A 15195-nucleotide genomic window follows, 5' to 3' on the forward strand; every position below is an offset into this window, starting at 1 on the left:
GTGACATGTTTCCTCCAAATTAGTGACAATATGTGCAAACTTGATTCATGTATTAATGCTTCAACTTATTTATATATACTCTTAGTAAACCAAAAAATTTAAAATAATAAATCAACTATAAAAAAGTCCACAAGAGAATCCAAAGTGACATGTGCTTCATCCAAATTTCGTGACAGTCTGTGCAAAATTCATTTGTGACAAAAAATTGCTTGTGGTGACTGTTCGCCTTCGCGAAGCGATAAACAGCACTACCGGTTTTCGATACACCATCCGTGGAACGCACGCTCAATACATAGCAAGCGCGGCTTCCTTGTTTGTACCATCTAGCTGAGCATTGGAGCTCTTTGATTTTAAAATATTTTTTTTAATTAAACCTAGCTTGTTGCAATATCACACTTATATTAATTTCTATGTGGATACCTGGCCGGAGCTTGCACCACAGAGAAGGATTCAGTAGGATTTTTTTTTCTCTTCCTTACCTGTGGATGGATCTTCTTACCTGGATGTGAGGAGGATACCGTGCACGTGGGATTTTTCGGTTTGGAGTGGATTCCTGCTTAATGCTTTTTACCCCTGCAGGGGTGTTTCCTCCTTTATTTCAAAGACATGCTGGTTGGTTAATTGGTATAGTATAGTATTTGTGTGTATGTATGCCAAATAGGAACCATAGATTGTAAGCTTCTTGGGCACAGGGGCAGATGTGAATGTATAGTGTGTAAATCACTGCATACATTGCCAGCACTATATAAATATATATATATATATATATATATATATATATATATATATATATATATATATATATATATATACGCACTTTGTGACTATTGCAAAATGTATATAAATGATATTTTCCTGTTTGGCATTCAGCTATAAAAAAACAAGTTACATTTGGAACAGATTTATTTTTTCTTCTATTTCCATATTTTTCAAAGGTAATCTATTACTGGCCTAGTGTGTAAGACCAGTGAAAAAGACATCATGTGGAGATTCGAGTTTAATCTTCTAAAACTTAGATCTGAATACATACATTCCACTCTAAATCAGCACAGGAAGTCTGTGCTTTGTGCATCCTCAGTCCATTTACATTGAGTAATTGCTGTCACCTTTGTGTGAAACATCTATAAAACAATAACTTGAAATGAGCTTGTTGTTTAATGGATTCACTAATCAAAATATGTAGCTCATCTGACAATTCTCTGTAATTGAAAGATGCAAAACCTGTAATTTTCTGTCATAAAAATCAGGCAAGCTCACCACGGTAGTCATCCGATAATTGAAGCCAGGTCTTTTAGTCTGTGCGCACAATACGGCCCATTATACACTCGTTGCTCTTATCGTATCCTTATAACAAAGCGATGTGACATGAGTGTTGTTTGTGATTCTAAATGGCTGATATTTTGGCTACCACATGTATTCTTTTTTTTTTTTTTTTCAAAATTGATTAGCTGAATGAGAAGTTGGAACATACGTAGAATACATGAGGCTACAATGCTGTTCCCCTAGTTGTAATCTTCCCTCAGCAATAAATGAATTAAACATTACCTCCCAGCTTCATCTCTGAAGAACTGCATTGAGGAATCAGAATACAGCAACTTTTCCTCTGAAAATTACTGCCTGGAGATTTATGTGTTACCTAATATGAATAGTACACTATGCTAATCTGAAACCAGGAATGGGTATGTTATACAGAGTTAGATTAGTTTAGCTTGGACCAATGTATATACTATATGTACTGTATAAACCATAGCTGGCTGATCCCTGTAAGCTGTAAATCACTTCCATACAGTAGACACCGCTACTCCGCTGGTTTCCACTTGCTTGTGGGCCCCGTGATGGGCAGCCAGCCTGCTATATTGCGGATACAGGAGGTTGGCTAATTGGCATGGGAGCCATTTATAACATGTTTTTGTGTTTTCTGATTGGACAAAACTAACAGGCGGCGCAGTGACATCACTCTCTCTCTACCTCATCCAATCAGATAACACTTTGCATTGATCTAGAAAATGCAAAACACTCTCTGAATGGCACCTACAGTATGCCAAGCGGATGACGACCTGTGTTTAGAATGCCACTCGGCACAGGACCCAGCAGCAAGTGGAGATCAATGGAGTAGCAGTGTCTACTTCAGTGATTTCCAGCTTCCTGGAGGATCGGCCAGGTATGAATATATATGGTTACATTGGTCCAAGATGGACCAATGTAACTGTGTATAAAATATACATACATTAATTGATCTTTAAGGATACCTTCTTCCGAACATATTTTCACATATGGTATGTCCAAAACTAGACTTTATTTCTCCTGCGTACTTGGTCATAATCAAACCATACAAGAAAGGGACACCCTTGTCCCAGCCAATCATATTTAAGTAATTAGGTTATACAAGTAATATTCGTCACAATTATACACCGTGCATAAAATATAACAATCTTCTTTGTGCCCTGCAGATATCTAATTTCTACTGCAGCTTATCTAATGTTTATCATTTTTTGCCTAGTACACAATAACAATGGCAATGTTTCTAGCTTTTCCTAGAAGCTCAAGGATACATAATCATACAAGCATTAATCACTAAGGGGGAACTCTAACCGCCTTATAATGCATTATTAGTATAGGGGAACTATAGCCTATCAATGCATTGATATCTATGGAGGAACTCTAACCGCCTTTTACCTCGCACAAAAGAGCTCTCAGAAGACCTACGATTAAGAATTGTTGACTTGCATAAAGCTGGAAAGGGTTATAAAAGTATCTCCAAAAGCCTCATCAGTCCATGGTAAAACAAATTGTCTATAAATGGAGAAAGTTCAGCACTGCTGCTACTCTCCCTAGGAGTGGCTGTCCTGTAAAGGTGACTTCAAGAGCACAGCGCAGACTGCTCAATGAGGTGAAGAAGAATCCTAGATTGTCAGCTAAAGACTTACAACAGTCTCTGGCATATGCTAACATCCCTGTTAGCGAATCTACGATACGTAAAACACTAAACAAGAAAAGATTTCATGGGAGGATACCACAGAGGAAGCCACTGCTGTCCAAAAAAAAACATTGCTGCACGTTTACAGTTTGCACAAGAGCACCTGGATGTTCCAGAGCAGTACTGGCAAAATATTCTGTGGACAGATGAAACCAAAGTTGAGTTGTTTGGAAGAAACACACAATACTATGTGTGGAGAAAAAGAAGCACAGCACACCAACATCAAAACCTTATCCCAACTGTGAAGTATGGTGGTGGGGGCATCATGGTTTGGGGCTGCTTTGCTGCATCAGGGACTGGACGGATTGCTATAATTGAAGAAACAAATAATTCCCAAGTTTATCAAGACATTTTGCAGGAGAACTTATGGCCATCTGTCCACCAGCTGAAGGTCAACAGAGAATTGGTGTTGCAACATGACAACGACCCAAGGCATAGAAGTAAACAACAACAGAATGGCTTAAACAGAAGAAAATACGCCTTCTGGAGTGGCCCAGTCAGAGTCTTGACCTCAACCTGATTGAGATGCTGTGGAATGACCTCAAGAAAGCAATTCACACCAGACATTCCAAGAATATTGCTGAACTGAAACAGTTTTGTAAAGAGGAATGGTCAAAAATTACTCCTGACCATTGTGCACGTCTGATCTGCAACTACAGGAAACGTTTGGTTGAAGTTATTGCAGCCAAAGGAGGTTCAACCAGTTATTAAATCCACAGGTTCACATACTTTTTCCATCTGCACTGTGTGTTCAATAAAAAAACATAGTAACATTTAATTCTTTGTGTGTTATTAGTTTAAGCAGACTGTGATTGTCTATTGTTGTGACTTAGATGAAGATCAGATCACATTTTATGACCAATTTGTGCAGAAATCCATATCATTCCAAAAGGGTTAACATATTTTTTCTTGCAACTGTATTTATGTTTATTACATTCAGCATGGATGGACAAATCTACCACTATTGTGTCTATTGTATTAGTAGTATATGGCCAGCTTTAGATCCTTTTTTTTCCTGTGTGTACCCACTGAACATATGCACCCTCATTTACTGTTTCAGTGACACCTGGTGTATTTTTTAAGAGTTGAATGTTCTTGTTATTCCATTGCTGGGGTACATTCTCCATTTATTCCTATGGGGACTACACTAGGAAGCAAGTAAAACTGTCACTTGTTCCTTACTGCATTCTGTAGAGAAAGGAACCAGAAACAGGAGCTCTGTGTGTGCCTTTGGTGTCACTGATGCAGAAGGTAAGGGGAAATCTCTCCAAGTCGATTGCAATAGTAATAAATACACAACAGCTTATCTAACCCCTCCCACATTTTCCAAAAGTGAGAAATAAATATTTGTATTGATTTTAGCTGTAAAGTGAATATGAGCTTTCCCTATATATACATCTACTGTATCTTTACTTCATTTAACTCTATCCTCTATTGTTTTGCCTTTTGGTGCAGTGTTAATTTTGACGTCAAATTAAAAAAAAAATTGTCATAGTCTTTTAACTAAAATGCCATTTTAGTTTTAGTCATATTTTAGTCATCTGAATTGTTTTAGTCATATTTTAGTAGACTAAAGTGGTATTTATTTAGTAGACAATTTTTTTTTTTGTTGACAGAATTAACACTGGTAATAGGTTCACTTTAATGCTGGCCTTTGTATTAGCTAATACTCGCCTTTGTACACCCACTCTCTGCACTTCATCCCTCATGACCATTCTTGCACTTGGCAATTGGCTGCTTAAGTAACAACGCCATCAGATGGGGGTTGGAAGAGAGTCTTCAGTCTTGTGTAAGCTTAAAATTGAATTTACATGGAGCTTGCAGGAAGTTTGGTCTTGTTATTGAAATAAAGAATGGTAAAATTTGCTGTGGTGGCAGGCTTTCAAGTGAACCTGCTGCTTTGCCCGGTCTTGGCAAATCACAGGATAACGTTAAATTAAATTTAAAAGACCCCTTTCTGTATAAACACCATGCCCAGCAGCTTACATTGGTTAACCACTTGACCCCCAGGCCTTTTGTATTTTTACACTATCCCTTTAAAAAAATTGGGCCCCATTGTTGGTTTAATTGGGAGAAATAGTTCCTCGTCGTTGGTGTCATTGGAGGGAATTGTGCCCTATCATTGGTGTCATTGGGAGGAATAGTGCTCCATGGTTGTTATCATTAGAAGGAATTGTGTCCCTTCATTGGTGTCAGGGGTGTTAATTAAGCCCTGTTGTTGGTATCAGTGGATAAAACAGTGCCCCATAAGCTGGATAAAAGCAAACAAAGGGCCGCATCTGGCCCCTGAGCCAGATGTTTGGAATCGCTGCTCCAAAGGATGCCATAGATAAGATTCCAAACTTGCCTTTATGCAGTTCTGCATTTATAATGTAATTGAAGGAACAGCTTTGGCTGCAGCATTATATTTATAAGTGTAATGCAGACAATATTGGCATAAGGGAGTTCAGAATGACCTTGTATCTCTTTTTAAACTTGGTGGTGGATATGATTTGAGGCTTGCAGATCTAGATGGGGAGGAAGGCGCCACCAAGGGAAGCACAAAGAGAGCAGCCTTAGAGGAAGACTTCTGCTGGGAATTATATCTGTATGTCTAACCACAATCTGAGCATTGCAGATATTTACTTTTTTACAGTAGGGAGATTCTGAAGAACAGACCACATACACATCTTTACTTCATTTAACTCTTTCCGTTTCTATTGTTTTGCCTTTTGGTGGTACCTTTTTTGCTTTGTTATTAAGAAAATACATGATAGTTTTTTTTGTGTTACACCATGACACATTTTGCTTATTTTAAAATAAAATGTTTAATTTCTATAACTGATAGGTCTTGATAAGCATCAGTATTCTTGTTATGCCTAAAAACTGAATATATAAACTACGCTTTCTTAATAATTTAGACTTAGTTTAAAAAAAAAATACTGAAACAGTAATGCATAATTTATCCCTCTTTTTAAGATATTTGCCAGATTTCATCAGTGGTGACTTTGATTCTCTACAGCCGTTGGTGAAGGAATTCTATACTGAAAAGGTACTGTGTGTTCCCGCAATGTATCTGCTTTCACAAAACAGTCCAAAGCAATCATTTAGCAAAGCCACATTTGTCATAGTTCTCTGGTATATTTGAGAGATACGGTATGCTTAGATCTTTTTTCACAGTTATGTTCTTCTTTAACCATTTTAATACGGGACACTTCCACCCCTTTCCTGTCCAGACCAATTTACAGCTTTCAGCGTTGTCACACTTTGAATGCCAATTACTCAGTCATGCAATAACGTGCCCAACTAAAAATGTATTTAATTTTGTCAGACAGATAGAACTTTGTTTTGATATAAAATAGTTGCTATATATAAATGAAAAAAAAAAGAAAACATGTGTAGCACTACCCCCGTAGGAGCTGCTGGTTAGATTTGGGCCTGCACGTTACCTTAACATTCGTCATCTAGGTGAAGAAAGTCTAAAAGAATTCCAATGTCCACACAAGATGTAAAACCTCCAACTGTCAGGTTTTATTATTTTGCTGAAAAACTTGTGAAGAAGGTTGAAGGGGAAGGTTTAGGTACACGGTACAGATCACTGGGGAAAAACCCCTTAAACTCCGATGTCATTCACCACTCCACTCTTGAGTGGGTATTGCTCACCCGGATTGACCCCTGTCACCTGGCCTAGCAGCCGGAATGATGCACGAACCAGTTCGAAAACAGTCTCTGCCACAGACTCATTAAGAACAAATTTTAACAGTCTGGAATCCTCTGCCACAGGATGTAATACCCGAACTTCCAGCCTTACAGTTAAAGTGCCTTTAAGCCGACCCGGCGAACTGTAGGACAACTTGAGTTGTAGATCCTTCCTTAATAAGGTTACCAGGCCTATCCCGAGACATAAGCTTTTTGCTTGGTCTCCTCCAGGGCAGGTTCTCCCCTGGTTTCCTTCATTAAGTGTAGCTTCCTTCACTTAGATGGACAGCTTAGGATCCCTCTTGATTCGTAGCCCCCAGCCAGCATAACTGGGCCTACTGGTAGAGATGCAGCCTCGGGCCAACGTGGTCCCAGATCTGAAAATCATACAACACATACCTCGTGCAAGGAGGGCCACAAGGCGAAGGACCCCAAAATATGGCGTCTGCCCTTTAAGTATCCCTTCCCGGCATGCACAGCGGGGTACCACTCACACATGGGCTGTTCCCGAGGAAAGACACTCAATGACCTATGACTTGCCCTTATTCCAACACTGGCCTGTGGGGGTATCGCCACCTGCAGGCATCAGTGGGAAAATGCTATCAGGCACAGCCACTGCCAGAACAGAGGCCAATTTAGAATAAATCATACAGTCTGAGCCACACTATTGGCTCAGACACCCACTAAATTTAGCATAGCGCCCAGTCATTTGGGAGCAGGGCGCTACACATGTTTTTTTTTTTTCATTTCTGTTATAATCATTTGCAAATAAATAATCTTTCTTCATATACTTGGGCCAAAATATGTTCTGCTACATTTCTTTAGTAAACATAACCCAAATCAGTGTATATTATCTGTGTGAAAGTTATAGAGTCTACAAACTATTGTATAAATATTTGAAAATATTATCTCGCAATTAATAATTTATTTTATAAAAATAAAAAAATACATGCTGTGACCAGAGCAATACAGTGTCACTATAGTGACACTGTACTGCTCTGGGGAGGTGATAGTTTTTCCCCTACTATGATTGCTTATTACAGTGATTATCTAATCACTATCAGCTATAAGAAATCATTTTTGTGAATGTCATCCATTCATGTGCCATTGTATACTATTGTGATGACCAATCACAGAGATTGCAATAGTACACATTAATGGCGATGAATGACAAGGCATTGTGTATTATTGTCATGTGATCGATGTGATTGGTCACAGCTATGATATGGTACAGGAGCCAGCCCAGTACAACAATCAGTCTTCAGGTAACAGATCATGCCACTGTACGTCCCCTAGGGCATGCATGAGGTATGTGAGTGGGAGGCTGTCATATGATGTCCTTCCAGGAAAATAGCGCTCCTACCCAGCCATCATTTTACGAAAGTCCGGGCAGGAGGTGGTAAATACATTCAAAAACAAAAAAAATAATACATTGATTCTCAACGGCCCCTAGATGTGGCTGCATTAAGTTTTCTTTATTATGATTTTTTTCTTTTATTTTCACCTGGTGATTCAGTCACTAAGTCACCTCCTGTTTTAGGGTGGCTATGCTCACTCCCCCACTCTGTAGAGGAGCAACATGACTACCCTTGAAAAGCCTTTATGCACAAGTCATGTTTTTCAGTGATCAACTATCAACTATCAGCAAATGATAGTTTGAGTCACATTAAACACTGTTTAGATGAGGACTGTCAATATGGAACCTTCAGAAGAATATTTGTTTGTAAAAATCTAAATTAGATGTAAAATATATAACAAGACAGCATTGAAAATGTATTGTTAACAATAAAAAAAAAGTTTGCAGTAAAAAATAAAAAATAAAAAAACTTTGAGACAGCTTATTCTGGGAGGGCATCCATGGACGTCCTCCCAGAATCTTGCTCCATACTCTGCAATACCTCATCCATACTCTGCAATACCTCATCTATACGTTGCAATACCTCATCCATACTCTGCAATACCTCATCCATACTCTGCAATACCTCATCCATACTCTGCAATGCTCATCCATCCATACATACTTTGCAATACTCATCCATCCATACCCAGCTATACTCGGCCATACCCAGCTATACTCGGCCATACTCAGCCATCACCATCCACGGCTCATCCATGCCACATCAATTTGCATCCATGCCACTACAGTGCCTCAAAGCGTAAAAGTCAAACTGAACTAGACTTGGGGGTTATTTGTACTTTCTTGGCATGTTAGGGTCTCAAGAAATGAGATAGGCCGACAGTACTTTAGGTGTGATCAATTTTCCGAGATTGGCACCATAGTTGTGGACTCTATAACTTTCACAAAGACCAAATAATATACACCAATTTGGGTTATTTTTACCAAACATATGTAGCAGTATAAATTGTGGCCAAAATATATGAAGAAAAATTACTAATTTTCAAAATGTTATCAATTAAGAAAAATTATTATTATTTTCAAAATTTTCGGTCTGTTTTCATTCATAGCGCAAAAAAATGGTAAATATGGCCCTGTCCAACTTTTTTGAGACGTGTTGCTGCCATCAATTTCACAATTACCTTATATTTTCCCAAAATGGTACACTTTTTTTAAACATTTGATATGTTTTTTATTTTCTTGTAAAATAGTAAAATTTGGGTTTGAGATTTGCAAATTGTTGCATTCAGTTTTTATGTAGTTGTTTACATAGCGTCCCAACTTTTTTGGAATTGGGGTTCTATAAATGAATCTGTTAGGCTTCATATATACTAGCAACTTTTTTTTGCCAAAGATATTTAACTTTATAAAAGCATATGTGCCAATGTACACATAGGGCCAGATTCTCAAAGGCGTTACGACGGCGCAACACCATTAGCGCCGTCGTAACACCTCATCTGGCCCCGGGTATCTATGCGACTGATTCTCAGAATCAGTTTCGCATAGGTACCCATTAGATCTGACAAGCGTAAGGCTGTTACGCTGTCAGATCTTAAAAGTAATTTTTTTTCCCGCCACTAGGTGTCGCATCGTCGCTTTTCCCCGTCGTCTATGCAAATGAGGTAAGTACGGCGATTCCCGAACATACGCGAGGTCGACGCAGCAAATTAACGTCGTTTGCGTAGCGTACCCGACGCGTAAGGTTGCCCCTGCTAATTAGCAGGCGCAACCAATGTTAACTATGGCCGTCGTTCCCGCGTCGAATTGAATAAAAATTACGTTGTTTGCGTAAGACGTCCGTGAATGGCGCTGGACGCCATTTACGTATACATCTAGGCAAATGACGTCGGGGCGACGTCATTTAGCGCAATGCACGTCGGGTAATTTACCCGACGGAGCATGCGCAGTACGCTCAGCGCGGGAGCGCGCCTAATTTAAATGGTGCCCGCCCCATTTGAATTGGGCGGGCTTGCGCCGAGCAATCTAACGCTACACCACCGCAAATATCTCTGTGTAGCCTACAGCAAACAGTCACATTTTAGCTTTCATGTTTGTAGCGCATGAGGCCATTGTAACTGGCTTCTACCCATACTGGAATTATCTTCGCTACAAGATTATTCACACTTTACCCGACGTGCTGCATCAGCCAGAGATTAAAAGGTCCCAGAGCAGAACAGAATAAATAACTGGCTGAATGGACTACAAAAGATAATTGGTTTAGCAATTTCAATTCAATGATCACTATTAATAAGCATCTCTGTCAGCGGTGATATTCTCTTGGTACATCATATGCATATATTACCTCACTGTGTTGATCATTTCTGAACATTAACCACTAATTTGATTCTAAGATTTCATAATATACATGTCCATTAGGAAAATACATAGCGTATCTAAATTTATGTATACATATTAAAGAGTTAATACTTGTATAGTACATTGTTTTGTGATTTTGTACGTATAATTGACTGTCAGTGTTTTATTCTTGTATTTTTTATTTTATTTTTATGTTTTAATATATTCTGTTCACAATCTATTTAGACTTGGAAAAGAAAATATTAGCCTAAAAAAAAAAAAAAATCACCGCTTCACAGTCGAAGCGGCACTGTGGCCGGGCGTGACAACATAACATCGCACCCGGCCGGAAATCTCTGTGATCATCATCTGGGGCCAGCGGATCCTGTCACAGACTCACCGATCACAGCAGTGAGTTGGGAGAAGCTGCCCGTAAGAACGATCAAGCAGCGGAACAGCCACTATGATCGTTCCTTTGGTGCAGGGAACCGCCGGCTGAAACCGGCAAAATATAAATGATGCCTGTAGCTGCAGGCATAATTCAGATATACCACCATAAAGCCCAGGACGTCATATGACGTACCCTGGGCGCCAAGTGGTTAAAGTGATTGTAAAGCTTTTTTTTTATTTTATTTTTTAAATAACAAACATGTCATACTTGCCTCCACTGTGCAGTTCGTTTTGCACAGAGTGGCCCCGAACACCAGATTCTGGGGTCCCCCGGCGGCTCTCGCGGCTCCTCCCCGCATCGTAACCCCCTAGGAGAAGCGCTCTCCCGGGGGGGGGGGTTACCTTGTAGACGCGCTCCCGAGTCCATCATACAACGTCCATAGACTCCGAATGTTAGGACTCGGCCCCGCCCCCAGCGCCCGTGTAATTTGATTGACAGCAGTGGGAGCCAATGGCTGTGCTACTATCAATCTATTCAATCAAGAGCCGAGAACCTCAGGCAGAGGGACAGCGTTTCCCTGCCGTGCAAAATTCCAGGGCTTAGGTAAGTAAAACGGGGGGTGGCTGGGGGCCCGGTTACTGGCAGGTGTTTTTTCACCTTAATCCATAGGATGCATTAAGGTGAAAAAAAATGAGAGTTTACAACCCCTTTAATCTGAGAACACACAAACAATTCTAATTTATTTTCTCTTTATTGAATACACTCATTAACCACTTGCCCTCTGGAAGATTTACCCCCCTTCATGACCAGGCCATTTTTTGTGATATGGCACTGCGTTACTTTAACTGACAATTGCTCGGTCGTGTGACGCTGTACCCAAACAAAATGTATGTCCGTTTTTTCCACAAATATAGCTTTCTTTTGGATGTATTTGATCTCCACTGCGTGTTTTTTTTTTGCACTATAAAAATAAAATACTGATAATTATGAAAAAAATAAAAATATTTTTTACTTTCTGCTATAAACATGTCTTTTCCTGTTTACACTGTAATCAGCTGTTATTGGAGGCTCTTTACTTTGATTGGAGATGCAATGTATCAGACTGACACACCACCAATCACTGCATTGCGCGCCCCTGCAGGTGTGCAATCATGGTATATCCTGCTGGACATCATATGACGCTCAGTCAGAATAACTGAACCACTTCCCGGCCATCATGTTCAAAAAAATAAATGCATGTTTATTTATACCAGGCTCCTGCAGACTCTCACTAAAGGGGTCTGCTTGTACCTCCCATACAAGCAGAATGTTGCTGAAGAGCAGGAAGATCAGTGAACTACGAGAGCGCTGATCAGCACCCTCTCAGTTCATTGAGAACTACAAGCCATCTGCCACAATGGCAGACGGTAGTTGTGGTTCATTCACAGAAATTTGGTTTTAAATTGTGACAGTGGGTGCGAGGGAAGGATCCCCCACCCACTGTCAAAGCCTAGGATCAGGGAGGAGGGCACTTCTGGAGCATGTTACACTCTAAACATGGGTGTAAAGTGTAACATGCTGCCAAAAGCCTTTAAGATTGCTGATCATAAGTAAAATCAGCAGATATGAACCCTGCCTCACAGAAAGGAACTCTCTGAAGATATATGATATATAAAAGTAGTTGAGCTTCATAAGGCTGGAAATGAATAGAATGCAGTCTTAGGGCCGGATTCAGAGAGATCGGCGTATCTTTAGAGCGGCGTAGCGCATCTGATATGCGCTACGGCGACGTAACATAGAGAGGCTCGTACTGTATTCACAAAGCACTTGCTCCCTTTCTTGCGCCGGCATAACGTAAAATGGCCGGAGCAAGCCTGCCTAATTCAAAGTAGCAAGGCAGTGGGCGTGTAGTATTATAAAGAAGCGTGACTCCATGTAAATGCATGTACGAACGAACAGCGCATGTGCGCGCATGCTCAGAATCACGTCACAAATACTCCCTAAGATACAACGGCTCAATGCGTACGACGTGAACGTAACTTACGCCCAGCTCTATTCACGTATGACTTACGTAAACGACGTAAAATCCGACGGCAGTTCCGACGTCCATACTCTAAACGACTTAGACCAGCTTTTTGGTGGTTTAACTTTACGCCGGAAAAATGCCTTATGTAAACGACGTAGATTACAGCGACGGGCGCAAGTATGTTCGTGAATCGGCGTATCTTGCTCATTTACATATTTGACGTGGAATTTCAAAGGAAGCGCCCCTAGCGGCCAGCGTAAATATGCCCCCAAGATACGACGCCGTAGGGGACTTACGTTGGTCGTATCTTGGCAAAATTCAGGCGTATCTCATTTAAAGAATCAGCGCATAGATACAATGGCGCTTATTTGGACTTACTACGGCATATCAGTAGATACGTCGGCGTGAGACCTGGTTCACACTGGGGCGACTCGTCAGGCGACGCAGCCGCCTGACAAGTCGCGTCCCATTCTAGTGAATGGAACCGTTCTAATAGGAGCGACGCAAGTCTCTCCGACTTAGAAAAAGGTTCCTGTACGACTTTGGGGGCGACTCGGGGCGATTTGCATTGACTTCTATACAGAAGTCATTTTGCAAGTCGCCTTGGAAGTCGTCTTCAGGTCGCCTGGCCGAGTCGCCCCCGAAGTCGTGCCGCCCCTGTGTGAACCGGCTCTAAGTCTTAGTGTTTAGGAATTCATTAGTCACTAGTTAGACAAGTTGTTTATAAATGGAGACAGTTTAGTACTAGTAGAGTGGCTACTCTTATAAGAAGTAGGTGCTCAGCCAAGATGACTGCCAAGGCACAACACAGAATCCTTAGTGAGGTAAAGGAGAACCCACAAGTAACAGCTAAAGACTTGAGGACATCACTGGAACTGGAAAACATCCCTATTTATCCGTCACAAGTCTTTGAACAGACAGGGTGTCCATGGACTCTGCTCTCTTAACAAAAAAACAAAAAAAAGGTTGCCAAAGAGCAGGTTAACAAACCACAAAACTACTGAGAAAAAGGTTAGTGGACTGATTAACTCCTTACCCGACCAGCCGCCACACTTATACTGTGGCAGAATGGCTCCCCTGCGCGAGCCGTCATATCTGTACGTTGGCTCTTTAAGACGCTGTAGCTCGCTCGTGACAGAGGTCTGGGCTTTGACTAGGCCATTCCAACACATTTACATGTTTCCCCTTAAACCACTCAAGTGTTGCTTTAGCAGTGTTTTTGGGGTCTTTGTCCTGCTGGAAGATGAAGATCCATCCTAGCCTCAAATTACACACAGAGTGGTACAGGTTTTGCTAAGAATATCCCTGTATTTAGCACCATCCATCTTTCCCTCAACTCTGACCAGTTTCCCAGTCATGACTGATGGTGTTCTTTGGGTGATGTGATGTGTTGGATTTGGGCCAGACATAACGTTTTCTTTGATGGCCAAAAAGTTAAATTTCAGTCTCATCAGACCAGGGCACCTTCCTCCATACATTTTGGGAGTCTCTCACATGCTTTTTCGCAAACTCAGAATGTGCCATTTTTTTTTTTTTTTGCTGAAAGTAATGGCTTTCTTCTGGCCACTCTGCCATAAAGCCCAACTCTATGGAGCATATGAATAATTGACATCCTATGTACTCCAGTCTCTGCTGTGGAACTCTGCAGCTCCTCCAGGGTTACCTTAGGTCTCTGTGCTGCCTCTCTGATTAATCCCCACCTTTGCTGGTCCGTGAGTTTTGGTGTGCAGCTGTCTCTTGGCAGGTTTGCTGTTGTGTCATGTTGTTTCCATTTGGTTATGGTAGATTTGATGGTGCTCCTAGAGATCATCAACGATCTGGATATTTTTTTTATAACCTAACCCTGACTTGTACTTCTCAACAACATTATCCCTTAATTGTTTGGAGAGTTCCTTGGTCTTCATGGCAGTGTTTGGATAGTGGTGCCTCTTGCTTAGGTGTTGCAGCCTCTGGGGCCTTTCAAAGGTGTGTATACTATATGTAATGACAGATCATGTGACACTTAGATTGCACACAGTTGGACATAATTTTACTAATTATGTGACTTCTGAAGGTAATTGTTTGCACCGGAGCTTTTTATGGACTTCATAACAAAGGGGGTGAATAGAAACGCACATACCAATTATAATTTTATTTTATTTCTGAAAAATAGTTTAATGTATATATGTTTCTAATTTTACTTGACCAACTTAGACTATTGTGTTCTGACCCATCACATATAATTCAGATAAAAAAAAAAATATTGAACTAAAGGCTGTAATGTAAAAAGTCAAGGGGGTGAATACTTTTACAAGGCAATGTATATGTTTTATAGCAGAAAGTAAAACATATATATATTTTTTTTTAAATGTCGGCTTTTTTTGTCTATAGCAAAAAAAAGAAAAAAACGCAGTGGTGATTTATTTGGGCACAGTGTTGCACAACCACGCAATTGTCAGTTAAAGTAACCCAGT

The 15195-nt window shown here is 40.4% G+C and overlaps 1 protein-coding gene across 4 annotated transcripts in view; it reads left to right on the top strand.

Moving 5' to 3' along the window:
- The window catches only part of TPK1 (thiamin pyrophosphokinase 1), a 689236-nt gene that overhangs the window by 287340 nt on the left and 386701 nt on the right, over positions 1 to 15195 (top strand). For all 4 annotated transcript variants that reach the window (XM_040353163.1, XM_040353161.1, XM_040353162.1 and 1 more), the window contains one exon: positions 5936 to 6008. In XM_040353163.1, the coding sequence (XP_040209097.1) occupies positions 5936 to 6008 (73 nt within the window). The remainder of the gene's footprint in view (positions 1 to 5935; positions 6009 to 15195) is intronic.

This window comes from Rana temporaria, chromosome 5 (genome assembly GCF_905171775.1).
Source record: "Rana temporaria chromosome 5, aRanTem1.1, whole genome shotgun sequence".
Classification (NCBI taxonomy): Eukaryota; Metazoa; Chordata; class Amphibia; order Anura; family Ranidae; genus Rana; species Rana temporaria.